Source organism: Rana temporaria, chromosome 3 (assembly GCF_905171775.1).
Source record: "Rana temporaria chromosome 3, aRanTem1.1, whole genome shotgun sequence".
Taxonomy (NCBI): domain Eukaryota; kingdom Metazoa; phylum Chordata; class Amphibia; order Anura; family Ranidae; genus Rana; species Rana temporaria.
In genome coordinates, this window is record NC_053491.1 from 217,409,355 (window position 1) to 217,424,104 (window position 14,750).

The 14,750-nt window shown below is 42.4% G+C and overlaps 1 protein-coding gene across 3 annotated transcripts in view; it reads left to right on the forward strand.

The window, feature by feature from the left end:
* CDK17 (cyclin dependent kinase 17) overlaps positions 1–14,750 on the forward strand; it is a 228,630-nt gene that overhangs the window by 177,768 nt on the left and 36,112 nt on the right. For all 3 annotated transcript variants that reach the window (XM_040344235.1, XM_040344234.1, XM_040344236.1), the window contains 4 exons: positions 4,210–4,324; positions 8,648–8,742; positions 13,504–13,566; positions 14,284–14,407. In XM_040344235.1, coding sequence (XP_040200169.1) covers positions 4,210–4,324; positions 8,648–8,742; positions 13,504–13,566; positions 14,284–14,407 — 397 coding nt within the window. The remainder of the gene's footprint in view (positions 1–4,209; positions 4,325–8,647; positions 8,743–13,503; positions 13,567–14,283; positions 14,408–14,750) is intronic.

The window sequence follows — 14,750 nt, forward strand, 5'->3', positions numbered from 1 at the left end:
GGGCAATCCGGGACACGTGGTCACCCTAGTTCTCATCCCCTCTCCATTCTATCCAATACTAAAAAAAAGTTTTGCCTTTTTAGTTATAATTTAAACCAGTAACAAAAACAGGAAAATCAAGTATGTGAAAATGTAAGTTACAAATTATGATAAACAGAATAATAATGGCTCAAAATATGTGCTCACTGAAAATATACTATACATTCCCTTTAAGAGAATGAACTTTAGAACCCAACCTACATGTAGGACCATTTTACATAGGAAAACCACAAGTAAAATCTAAACCTCTGTTTTCCATGGCTTAATGAAAACTGTCCTCATGGTTTAGACACTGTCAGAGCATTTAATCTTTAGCTGTGCAATTAACTATTGCATCACTAGTGTTCTTTTTATAACCCTCTTGCATATACAGTATCTCACAAAAGTGAGTAGATTTTAAAAAATATTTTATTACTGTATAACTTAAAAATATGCTTGAAAACAATGGTGGTCCCTCCTCTGTGCAAGAGTTTTGCACAAAGTGCCCCCAATCTTCCTTTTGTGGGGTCCCCCCACGGCGCTCCTGGCCTCTCCTTTTTGTGTGCCCCCACAGAGAGCCACTTTTCATGGGGGCACTCGTGCGGGCGTGCTTCCATGTGCTGCTGCTCCGTCTATTGACACAGACAGCAGGACTCTGGCCCCGTCCCCTGACTTCTTTGTCACTGGATTTGATTGACAGCAGCGGGAGCCAATTGCTCCCCCTGCTATCAATCTATTCAACGAGGACCCAAGACAGCGGCTGGAGCTGCTGTGCTTGTCCCCGTCGCTGGAACGATCAGGCTCGGTCAAGAAAAACGGGACTGCTGCAGTACAAAAGGTTTTTCACTTTAATGCATAGAATGATGGTCTGATGTGTGTACACACCATCAGTTCAAAATCTGATCGGGTCAGAACGCGGTGACGTAAAACACACGACGTGCAGAAAAAAACGAAGTTCAATGCTTCCAAGCATGCGTCGACTTGATTCTGAGCATGCGCGGGTTTTGAACCGATGCTTTTGTGTACTAACCATCTGTTTGGTCCGATCGGGCAGCGGTCCATCGGTCCGATTTTGAAGCATGTTTTAAAAATTTGGACCGAAGGAAAACAGACCGATGGGCTATACACACGGTCGGTTTGGACCGATGAAACTGAACCTCGGTCCATTCTCATCGGTTTTGTCCGACCGTGTGTACGCGGCCTTGGGGTTTTCAACCCCTTTAAGTGGTATTGAGTCCAAAAACAAAAATCTAATATATTGCAGCCTATCAATCCTTAGATGTGGTGGCTGCATTCATGTCCTTTTGGGGCTTTATTTCCCCATTATTTCACTTGGTGATCCTGCTAGTAACACTTTCTGTGTTAGGGTCAGCCTAGCCTTATGCTGCGTACATACGATATATTCCGTCAAGAAAAGCATGGATTTTTTTCCGCCTAAATTTTGGCTCAAACGTGTGTTGCATACACACGGTCACACAAATGTCTGAAATTCCGACCCTCAAGAACGCGGTGACGTACAACACTACACCGAGCCGAGAAAAATTAAGTTCAATGATTCCAAGCATGCATGTTTTTTTGTGAGTCGGAATTGCATACAGACGATCAGAATTTCCTACAAGAACTTTTCCCGTCTGAAAATTTGAGAACCAGCTCTCAAATTTTTGCTGTTGGAAATTCCGACAGAAAATGTCCGATGGCGCCTACACACGGTCGAAATTTCCAACCAAAAGCTTGCATTGAACTTTTCTTGTGGTAATTCCGATCGTGTGTATGCAGCAATTAGGGTGCCTGCATTCTGAATGATGTATTTAAAGCAGAGTAAAAATAAAGTAAAAATATATATTAAGTCGGCAGCTACAAATAATGCAGCTGCTGACTTTTAATATAGGGACACTTGCCTGTCCTGGGCGTCCACGATGTCGGCACCCAAAGCCGATCTCTCCCTCGGCCCTCGGGTGCTGTCAATGCCATCTTCAGTAAGGGAATTAGGAAGTGAAACCTTGCTGCTTCACTTCCTGGTTCCCTACTGCACATGCGCGAGTCATGCTGCGGGGGACAGAGTAGGCACTGGACGTGGCGTAGGTCACCGCAGTGATCTATGCCCAGAAGTGGGAGCAAATACCTGTATTACCCAGGTATCTGCTCTCTCCTCCCCCCTGAAAGGTGCCAAATGTGACACCGGAGGGGGGTGGGGGGATTCCAAAAAGCGGAAATTCAATTTTTGGATGGACCTCCGCTTTAAGCACACATCTTTGAAGAGCAGCATTTTGGTTCTGGGGAGAGAATAGTGTTAAGTTGTGTACATACTATTTATTTTTTTTCCAACTAGCGGGCTGAGCAAAAAAAAAAAAAATTGACAGATTCCCTTGTCCACACAAGCAAGTTGAATGGAGGAATCCTCCTTGATGCGCTTTTGTATTTTGACAGCGGGACTCCTCCGCTGTCAGAATACAGTGATCAGTGGCTGCAAACACTGATCTAAGGAGGTTTTCCAGCAGGCCCATTCTGCAGAAGCTGATCTAATGAATCTACTTCTGTTGAGGCAGAACCATACACAAACTGAAATTCGGCCAGTTCAGCAGAAAATGGATGAATTTTGATGAGTGTGTACCTGGCTTTAGTCTAACAGATTTAAATGGACTGGACTAACAAACTGTAGCTGAATGACAGCAACTTTATAAGCAGTTACAGCATGATTGTTTGTTTGTGTTTTTTTTTTTTTTTTTGGTATAAAGGTTTTAAATAAACAAATAAAAGAAAACTGTTGTAAGTGTTGACATAGTGTCTCGGGTCTTTTAAGGGCCAGTTCACACTATCTCTCACACTAATACAAAGTGGTTTAGTGTGCAGGCAGCATCTATTTTAATCAGCGTGTTGTGTTTTATTTTGTAACTTTATGTGCACTAAGTGACACTTCATTGATGTCACTGGGAAAATGAAGGGCCATCTAGAGAGGTGTGATATTATGCAAACATGTTGCATAATAACGCACAGTTCTGGAACGCAGATAAACACCACCTTCTGGTGTGAACAATTGTGTTCTGTGTGTCATTGCAATTACCTGCATGATCCATTAGGAGAACCGAATGTACTGTAGCTGCACATGGTGTGAGTGCACCCTAATTGGACAGCTTAGTCTTTTAAAGTTGGGAAGTAACAGACTTTACTGGCTGAATCCCCTTGTTAAAATAAAGGGTGAAAAAGCCTTAAAGTTATTGTAAAGGTTTTTTGTTTTTTTTTAAATAGCAAACATTACCTGCCCTATGCAAATGTTTTTTCGTTCTCTGGTGTCCCCCGGCTCTGCTATTCATCCAGTGCCCCCACGGAGAGCTGCATTACATGGGGGCATGCTCCCGAGTCCTGCTGTGTCTATTGACACAGACAGCAGGACTTGGCCCTGCCTGCCCCTGGCTCCAGTGTCACTGGATTTGATAGCCGTGGGAACCAAATGCCCCTGCTGCTATCAATCTATCCAATGAGGACCCGAGACAGCGACGGGAGCTTGCTGGGCTTGTGCTGGTCGCTGGAATGATCAGCTGCAGCCCAGAAGGATTTTCATCTTAATGCATAGAATGCATTACAGTGGGAAACCATGAGACTTTACAACTCCTTTAAAAAAAAAAACGAATGCAGCCACCACATCTAAGAATTGCTGAGCTGCAATTTTAAATTTTTTGTTTTGGGGTTTAATACTGCCGTAATGCGCCCAACCAAAACTTTTTTATTTATTTTTTATTTTTTAATCTGCGTTTGGGCAGACTGAAGGTTAGAACCTCTAATGTTATTGCTGCTATATGAGGTTATATTGGGTGGATTTACCCCTTTTTTTTTTTTTTTACCTGATATTTTTAAAAGCGAAACAGAAATACATTTTTTTTTTTTTTCTTTAACAGTTTATGGAAAGGTTGGATACCCTGTAAAAAAAACATATGTCCCTGTTGCAGATGTTCACGCTAAACCATTGTCAGCAGGCCAGGAAGTGAGGGGGAAAATATCTAACATAGCCTCAGGTTGCAATATATACATGACGGGACTTTTATTCCTTCCCCACTCTCTTGAATACGTGACATACACTAAAAGTGGTTCCCAGAAACATTCCAGCAGTGATGAGTTGTATACACAGAGTAATATTTCAGTTCTACATAAATGTGTTCATTTGCTTATATGTATTTTTTATTTTTATTTTTTCAGGGAACTTATGCCACAGTATTTAAAGGAAGGAGTAAACTGACTGAGAACCTTGTAGCATTAAAAGAAATTCGTTTGGAACACGAAGAAGGCGCCCCTTGTACAGCCATTAGAGAAGGTAATGCTCTTACCCTGGTGTAGGATTGCGGTGATCACAGCTAATGGATCTTCACAGTGACTGCATGTTTTGGTTGTCTTGAAGCTGCAGTGTAGTCGTTGTGCATCGGATATACCAACAGATGTGTAGTGTGATGACCTGTCTAAGCAATCCATTCAATATACAATCAGGTTGACCCTTAAGCCTGGTACACGCTAGTACAGTAAAACCTTGGTTTGCAAGCATAATTCTTTCTAGAAACATGCTTGTAATCCAAAGCACTTGTATATCAAAGCATTTTTTTTACAGGGTATAAAAGAGAAGAGAGGCACCTCTAAGTGTAGCAATACTTTGCTAAATGTTGTACTTTCATTAAATGTAACCATATTGCTACACTTAGAGGCTCCTCTCTTCTTTTTTTATACTCGGTTGTGACATAACGCTACTCTTATATCAAGACATCGCTTGTATATCAAGGCAAAATTTATTAAAGGGGTTGTAAAGGTTTGTATTTTATTTTTTAAATACCGTATTTATCGGGGTATTGCGCGCGCTCCGGCCTATAGCGCGCACCCCTAGAGTGGACCCGACATTCCTGTAAAAAAAGATTTTTGTACTTACAGTTTTGGTGTCTTGCGCGGCGTCCATCGGCGGGTCCGGCGTCCATCTGCGGCTTCGGGCGTCCTCTTCGTTGGGTCCGGCGTCCTTCCGCGGCCGCTTTCCCGGGCCGAGTTGGAATACTGCGCCGGCATATACCGAGCGCAGTACACTCGTGTATAGTCGGGCAGGCTCGGCTACTCTCGCGCTCACGTCCTGTACGTCCAGGACGTGAACGCGAGAGGATCCGAGCCTGCCCGACTATACACGAGTGTACTGCGCTCGGTATATGCCGGCGCAGTATTCAAACTCGGTGCGGGTATCGGCGTATATCGCGCACCCACGATTTTGCCCTGATTTTTCTTTGTCTGAATTTCTCACTTCCTGTTCCTCCTCAGTAAGGTGTTCAGTAAGCTGTTCTAAATGACTATCCATCGCTCGGATGATGGGGGCAAGCTTACTGAGGAGAAACAGGAAGTGAGAAATTCAAACAAAGAAAAAAAAACATTTAGGAGGGAAATTGAAGGAAAAGGTAAGTGAACCAACAATGCACTAGCTTTAAGGAACCAATTTAGAAAATAAAAGATGAACCTTTACAACCCCTTTAAAACATTTTGCTTGTCTTGCAAAACGCTCTCAAACCAAGTTATTCTCAAACCAAGGTTTTACTGTGTGTTTTTTTTTCAACCCAGCTGTTTTAGCCATTTAGATGTGTAGTGTGATGACCTGTCTAAAGCTGGCTACACACCATACAATTTGTATACAACTTTCCTTTAGATTTACCAAACCATAAAATAGGAGGTCAAACCTAAACACTTTCAAATTCAATCAGGCAGGCCCTTGCACTACATTGAGTGTTGAATGTAAATCTAAAGTCAATTAACAAAAATTGTATGATGTGTATCCAGCTTAAGCAATCCATTCAATTTATATACAATTAGGTTGACCCTTAAGCCTGGTACACACTAGTAGTTTATGTAGCAAGCTGAACGGAAAACCTGAAGAGCTCAGGAGGAGCCGCTGTATTTAACGATTTGATGTTAGTACAGCAATCTCCCCCGTTGAACAATTGGGCTGTGACAGGTGGACAACACCTCCACCAGAAGACATTGGTCATCGTTCTCAGCCACTGAGAGCACTGATTGGGTACCATTCAGCAGACCTATTTTTGGTCATGCCCCTGTAACGGGTCGGATCGTAGTAATATAGTAGTAAAAAAAAATAAAACTATCCCCTATTTTGTAAACGCTATAAATTTTGCGCAAACCAATCGATAAACGCTTATTGCGTTTTTGTTTTTTTTACCAAAAATATGTAGAAGAATACGTATCGGCCTAAACTGAGGAAAACATTTTTTTATATATGTTTTTGAGGGGTTATTGTAGCAAAAAGTAAAAAATATTGCATTGTTTTCAAAATTGTCGCTCTATTTTTGTTTATAACGCAAAAAATAAAAACCTGCAGAGGTGATCAAATACCACCAAAAGAAAGCTCTATTTGTGGGGAAAAAAGGACGCCAATTTTGTTTGGGAGCCACGTCGCACGACCGCGCAATTGTCTGTTAAAGCAACGCAGTGCCGAATTGTAAAAACCCCTTGGGTCATTTAGCAGCATATTGGTCCGGTCCTTAAGTGGTTAAAAATGTTTCAATAAAAAAAAAAAATCATATCTTCAAGAAACAGATTTCACACAATAATGGATCAATCAATAAACAATAATTTTATTTGATAAGACAGTGCTTTCCTGTCAGATTCAGTAAGATTATTTTTCTTGTGTTGAACAATCATTTTTGTGGGCACGATTGTTATAAACTAGCACTTTTATACTTAATTGACTGGTTGTCATTGTGTATGTGCCAAACGTAATGCTAATGTTATACCCTTATAGATTGATGGGCACCAGTGGGAGCATTTTTTATATAAAATATATATATATTGGAAATGCATTAATTGCAGGTGTAGGCAGGATGCATTTTGTGGCATTAAAAATTGTTACCATTATTTATGTCTTGCTGTATGTGTGATTTGAAAAGGTGCCGCTTTGATTATATAGAAACAATTAAAAGGCTTGTGTGGAGTTCTGGGGCTGGTAGTTTCATTGTAAAAGGCTACCCCACACTGTCTCATACAAACTCACCAACGTTAACATACGCAGGCAGTTTATTCCCCCGTCACAAAAGTGCGTTCTAGGTTCGTCCAAAGTCTTTTGTACTATTCTGAACATTATACTTAAAGCAGCGGTCCGCCCACCCCTTTAAAAATTAAAAGTCAGCAGCTACACATACTGTAGCTGTTGACTTTATTAGGACACTTAGGAGATTAGGACACTTACCCGTCCGGAAGTCCAGCGATGTCGGCACCACAGCTGTGGCCTCCATTGCCAGTAAGGGAACCTGGCAATGTAGCCTTTTGGTTTCACGGCCGGTTCCTTACTACGCATGCGTGATGCGCTCTCTCGCTGGCCCCCGACACAAGAGCAGGAGGGGTACCGAACTGCTGACATACTACACCATGACTCGGCCTCCTAGAAGTGGGTACAGGGCACCTGTCAGATGGGCATCTGCCCCCCCCCCCCCCGAAAGGTGCCAAGGAGGGGGGGGGGGGATCGGATAAGCGGAAGTCCCACTTTAGGGTGCAAATCCGCTCTAAATAATAAATATTATCTGAGCCCAGAAAAGCAAACTTAGCTTACTCGGTCTCGCGCAACACTGGCTGTCAATACAGTCACATGATCTGCTATGTTCTCACGCAGTGTCGGCTTTACCTGTTCGTATCCCCAGCATTTCAGCACCGGTTTCCCCACCATCAGTAGATATTTTATAGAATTTATATAGCGCCAACAGTTTAAACAGCTATTTACAACATAATGGCAGACAGTACAATTACAATACAGTTTAATACAGTAGGAATTAGAGGGCCCTGCTCGTTGGAGCTTACAACCTAAATCCTCAAACACTATCAGATTTTCCGTAGACAAAGCGTTGGACTTTTGTCCGAAGGGCGTTGTCCAGGAATTTGTCTTGCATACAAACACGCAATTGTCGGTCAACAAACAGACAAAACTATGTGGTTTTTCAGCTCTTTAGCGCCACCCTTTGGGCACCTTCTGCTAATGTCATGTTTGGTGAGCATTGATTCTGAGCACGCGTGTTTGTACTTTGGACTTTTGGCAGGACTTGTGTACACACGCTCGGAAAATCTGATAACAGACAACTGTTTGCGGAAAATTTGAAAGCATGCTATCCCACGTTTGTCCGCGGAAAATCCTCCAACAGCCTGTCATCACACAAATCCCGTCGGAAAATCCAATCGTGTGTATGAAAGCTCAAGAAGGAATATCAGACCGCTGGGGAAACGCCTGTGCCTGAATGCTCCCTCCCAGTAATTCCCAGAAAAAAATACAATCTTTTTAGCCCCCAAGGATGCAGTCCACATAAACTACATTGCACATGTGTTTGTTTCCCCTATTCTTAATATGTAGTCACTTTCCTTACCAAACCTTATTTAAAAATATCCTTTTAAATTCAGTTAAAATATTCTTTTGAAATTGTTTCTACACTTATCAGCTACGTGAAATGGCAGATTGATCTATAGAGAATCTTTATTTATTTTTTTGCTTCTTTCTCAGAAAACTCTGCTCTACCAAAGCTGTATTGGAGATTTTATTTATGGTTCACTAGAGGTGTGACCATGAAATGTGTTAAGTTCCACTGAAATGTCATAAACTGTTTTTTCTCTCCCCTTGCAGTTTCGTTATTAAAGGACCTGAAGCATGCAAACATTGTCACATTACATGACATTGTTCACACGGAAAAATCATTGACACTTGTTTTTGAATATCTGGTATGTACTCTATTTACAGCTGTGCAGTATTGAAATAAAAAGCTATGAATTGTATTTGCCATCATGTACTAATCTGAAATCTCTGCCACCTTATAGTTGGATAATGAAAGTGGTTGTTAATTAACAGAATCCTCCCACCATCTCTGTATTATAATACGTGTGCCTCTGTATTCTAAAAAATCTGCTGATCTGTACCTATATAAGCTTGGTTTCCGGTGCTCAACTGATTCCTCAGGTCTCTTCTCTCTCGGCTCACAGTTCCAGTGGGCGGGGCCGAGCACTCACGCTGTCATCAGCCAGGGGGAGGGGGAGATAGAGAGAGCTGATGGTTACACCGACAGCGTGTCGGGAGCCGTGCTCATGTACATACAAATCGGCAGATTTTTTACGTTGCGCAGGCACAGGGACACTTATTGTAATGATACAGAGGGGATTGCAGCCTTTAGCTGCAGATATGAGAGCAGCAGCAGCAGGGGGGCAGGCACTGGTATGAGCAGACAGAGAGGGGAAGGGGTATGAGAACAGAGGAGACACAGGAGAGCAGGCAGCGTATGACAAAGGCAAGTATGCTGACTCAAAGCTCAGCAGCCCTGATACATTGGAGTCAGCGTAAGGGGGATGGGTATAGCCAGGCAGGATCTGCCAGGTATTTCAGATGGTGTTACATGGGGCCAAATTACACAGCACAAGCACTGTGCTGTATAACATGCTTTAAGGGAACAGGATCTATTTTTATTTTATTTATTTTTGGGGGGTGTTAACAAACGCTTTAAAGAACCCTTGAAGTGAGACAGAGCTTTCGTTCCACCCCCCCCCCCCCCCCCTTCTGTGAAGGCAATAAATTGTCAGCAGGTTTTATGCCCAATAGCAGCCAAGACCCACGAGCATCCAAAAGACATTAAAACAGGCATTTTTGGTTAGAGAATAAGTGTCAGTATATCCAAGTGCCATATTTGAGAAAGACACCATAATAGGTTGGAAGGAGCTTTTGGGCTGCAGTGGTTATCAACAAAATGAGGACCGCCATTTTGCTAAAGGCCACAACGGTGTTTTCAGTGCAGAGCACAGGGTATTCATAGGCTGATGTTGGTGTCACAGTGGGGAGGTGCAAATTGCTCCACCCCCATTTTAAAGAGCACACGTCAATGCCATTTTGATGAAAACCTCTGCAGGGCATATGCCCCTGTTGCTATGGAAACCCTGGAATGCACACAGCAAGTCCAAATGCCCCGCACACAAGCCCGACTCTGCCTCCACAGGCTCGCTGCTGTATGAATCTGGTGCTTTGAAGTTTTATTAGAAGCCTATTTATTTGTCAAGAGGCTGGAGTAGTGGAAACACAACCACACTGATATGTTAAGCTGGGGAAGCTGAAGTAATCTGTTTGTACACAGTGTAAGACTTCTGTTACAACTTGGATGCTTGCCTTTACTCTGGTGTATTTCTGCAAAGTGTGCTGTCGAAATGGTCCATGAATAGACTGTGCAGGTAGCACGTGATAGGGGGAGTAGAGCATTTAACTGATAAAGCTTATGTAGCCACTGTAGCACGTACAGTATTTAATGTCTGCAGGGATACAGTTGATGAAACATAACTTCATTTTTGAGTCATTGTATGTGAGCCTAATGTGCGCCATCCTTGATTCTTATTCCTGACCTACTGTATAGTCCCCTCCTGGTTTCCTCACGTACCCCTCACCTCTGTTTACATCCAACTCCCCTGCCTTAGGCAGGCCCTACATGGTGCAAATTTCTTTCCTTTCTTTCCTGCATTCCCCCATCAACACAGACTGTGTTGACAGGGGAATCGGCAATTGTCTTCTCCCTGTGCGGAGGAAGGTGTAAAAAGACAGTGATTATCGGCTATAGCAGCATAATCGCAAGCAAATCCAGCAGTCTGGTTGTACCCAACTTGATCGATCAACTTGGTTCATTTAGCCTGCCTATTAACTATTCAAATTTCGGCCGGTTCAGCAGAAGGGGATTAGAACTATGTGTGGCCAGCCTTAATGCCAATGCTGTCACGCCCCCTCATTGGCCGCCTCATCCCATCCAGTCTTTTTCTGCCCATCAGATTCAAAATAGTTCTTAAACATTATTTGTAATATCCCCAGCTTTTCCTTTTCTGGAATGGGCACGCTTTTGTTAGTAATTTAATAATAGAAAACGGTGTGAAGGATCTTTTATTAGACATGGTAATTGTTCAATAAGAACCCTTTTACACCAGCTGTGCCTGTTCTTATTAGCAGGAGATCTGTGAACAGATCCTCTACTACTGAATCAGAGCCAAAAATTAGGGATGTCACTTTTGTGAAATCTGTGCATGTTCAGTTTTGCCCTCCTTGGCCTCATGTTGGGTCTATGGGCAGGCAGATGAAAAACCAGTTGTGCATCCATTTACATCTGACTGCCTCAGATCTAGTATGTTTATGCCCAAAAAAATTCAATTTTTTTTTTTCCTGTCTTCAATACGTGACCTGAAACAAAGCAAGAGAATGTCACCAGCACACCACAAAGCTCCAGAACAGGTTCACATCATTAAAACCGAAGCAGCTTCAGGGCTTTGCAGGTCACTTTCATCAGGCAGGGGTTCTGCGAGGCTCCGAAACATTGCTTCTGTTCTAATGTGAAAAAAGCTTTGGACCTGTTCTGGAGATTTGTGGGGTGCTGGTGACATTGTCTCGCTTTGATTATCTTCGGTTCCAGGCAGTGGTTGCTACAACGCTCGTTTAGACTCTCAGACACTTTTCAAGAGCGTGTGCTTTAGGAATATTGTGTTGGAATCTTGACCTTTAACAAGCACTTCAAAAGGATAGATCTACATTGTGGCAGCTTCCATTTTGCCCAGTACAATTTTTTAAACAAACAATTTGAAAAAATCTTAAACTGTGAAAAATATAAAAGGAAAATAATTCCCTGCCACAAGTTTTCTAGGTCTTCCAGATGCATCTTGGGAGATTAATTAGTTGGGGCTTCCATCCCCTAATCTTTCCAGGCCATATTGTTTCTGTTAGTGGGATCCCTGGTATTATATATGGAATTTTTCATCAAAGAAAAGCACTCTGGGTGGAGGCAAGCAAAAAAATCTGGGACAATAATGACTATTATGTTATGGTGACTTCCATATGTTGCATATAGCCATTCCATGTGTATTGAAAGTCTTTGTTAGTGACAGCAAAGAAAGACACATTTTACAGCCAAAGTTTGTAATGGACTTCTACTATTAGCGTAAAATGTAAACATTTATTTGCATCTACTTTTACAATAAGTATTTATTTTAAATTAAAGTCCCTTCATCCAGTAGCAGCCTCTACTTGAATGGTTGGTTAACGTTCAACATGCTCCTTTAGTTACTGCACAAAGTGTAAACCTGAACTCCATAGTGTGAGCATCTCTTCTACTACTTGTCCTTGCAAGTCTCAAGTCAGGAGGAAGCCTAGCTACATATTTGTATGAGGGGGGGTTCAATTCTCACCTCCTTCCGTTGATAGGCATCTGGTAACTGATCCTGGCAGTGAAAAAGGGAAGTTTTAAAACTCCAGGTGCGAAAACTTATTTTTAAATATTTTTCCCAATCGCCACAAAGGATCTAAATCCACTTTGTGCCCCCCAAATGCCTTTGCAAAGTCAGTCATTACCTGGTAAAAATAGCAGTGGCATCACTGTACTGCAGAGCCTGTACAGAGCCGTAGGAGGGGCCCAGCACCTCCACCCATTACAGGCTGCCTGCATAAATCTACAGGAGGGGGCAGATACAAGACCAAGACAATTTTAGAGAACAGCAATGACTGGTCTTTTTCCAAAGTTCAGTTTAAGGCAACCTTATTCAACACTGAGGAATCCCTGAAATAGCTTTCCAGTTTTGGGGAACTCCTCCTAAAAATTACGATATCTACAACTCATCATACATTAGTGTGATGGTCAGTGCAAAAATGCTCCTTACAATTGTGGACATTACCCCCTTAAAGATGCCTAAAAAAATCAATGGTGTCAGTTAGGGGTGCAACGGATCATCATCATGGATTGCAGCCATAGGAAAGGCTGCGGTTTTGGCCTAGCTCCGGAGCGGTGGCCATCTTGGTACACCCAGGCAGTGGCGGCCTAGGTGAGCTCCCCAGAGCGATGTGCTGACGGGGGAGATGTGGATATTACAGTGGGGGAGGGGGAGACGTGGACATTACAGTGGGGGTAATGGCGTGGATATTACAGTGGGGAATATATATGGTGGTGATCCGAAAAATGATCCAATCCGTGACTCTGATCCGAGGAACGATCAGAACCGTGAGTTTTTTGATCCGTTTCACCACTAGTGTTAGTGGGAACTTATCTGAGAGGCAGAAATTGGTTGAGGAACCCTGGTTTAAGGGAGCATTAGGAAGTATATGCATATTTCCTTTACGGAATGCAGGGTCTTGCTGGCAGAGCTAGCAGAAGATCCTGTGTAAGATACACTTCTAAAGTACGTATACAATTCTTCTTTCATTCTGATGAATGACTACATGTGCACCTGTTTAGTATGTAAACACAGCTGTGTGTATGGCTCATTGATTACTATATAGCGCTGCATTTATATGCGTACAAAACTATATCCTGTGGGCATCTAAACGCATTGTTTTTTCTACCCACATGACTGAGACCATAAGGAACAGTATACAGTCATAGAGCTAGCATAGGCTGTTTTTCCCCTTTCTAAACAAAGTACATTCCAAAACTTTTCTAGTAAGAAGCCATGTAATCCAACTTTTTTTTTTTTGTGTTTTAGGACAAAGATTTGAAGCAATATATGGACGACTGTGGAAATATAATGAGTATACACAATGTAAAGGTAAAATACTTTTGACGAATACTAAATTGGCGGAATTGGGAAAATTGAAGGAAAAAAGCAGTTAGGAAGGCTTCTTTGCTTTGTGTACATCTACCAACTTGGCTGACTTGGGCCTCATGCACACTGGATATTTTTACAGCTGCTTCTAGGGGCGTCGAGCGTTTTTTCTCTGCCTCTAAACGCCCTTCCATGTTGGCACACATAGGCTTTTAGCAGTATTTAGTGGCAGGAGCTTTTTGACGCAGGAAAAAAGCCCACTGCCAGTGCGTCCAGGAGCAGTAGAGTTAGGGCAGAAAAAATACTTGACGCTACTAAAAACTGCTAAACGTGAATAAAATATTTATTCTGGCCAATTAAATTAACACCAAAGAGCTTGAAGCCTGCACAAGCTTGTAAAAGCTTTACACACAGGCATTTTTATTTCTGCAAAACCGCTGCTGGTTACTAGGAGAGTTAAAAACATTCTGCGTGTATGGGGGCTTATAGGAACCACCAAGTTAAAAACATTCTGCGTGTATGGGGGCTTATAGGAACCACCAAAATGTCATATTCTAGGCATTACCATGTTTGAGTGAATGATATTACACGTGTGTTTGCTTTGTTGCACCAACAGATCTATGTTGGAAATGTGCTAGCTTTTCCTTTCAGTCGTAGCACATGCATGTACCATACCTTTTTAAAATAACAGTTATGTATTTGTAATTTTTTCTCTTTTAGATATTTTTGTATCAAATTTTAAGGGGTTTAGCTTACTGTCACAAAAGAAAAGTTCTTCACCGAGACTTAAAGCCACAGAACCTCCTTATCAATGAGAAAGGGGAACTGAAGTTGGCTGATTTTGGTATGTTGAATCATTAAAGTTTTTACTGCTAATTTTATATTTGATGATGATATGGAGTAGGATGATATTACACAGAACTAATCTTTTAATCTGATTTCTGACTGATCTATCTTTAAAGCGGAGTGCCACCCAAAAATGTAAATTTCGCTTTAGGTGTAGGTGACCCCTGACTTGCCACATTTGGCATGTCATTTTTTTTTGTGGGGGGGGGGGGAGTGGGTACCCTGTTTTTATGGGAACCCAGCTACCACTTCCTCCCCGGAGCTGCAGCGCCGGAAGACTCCCCTCTCCCCCTCCCTCCCTGCAGTCTTCTGGCCCCAGAAGATTGCCCGGCCAATCACAG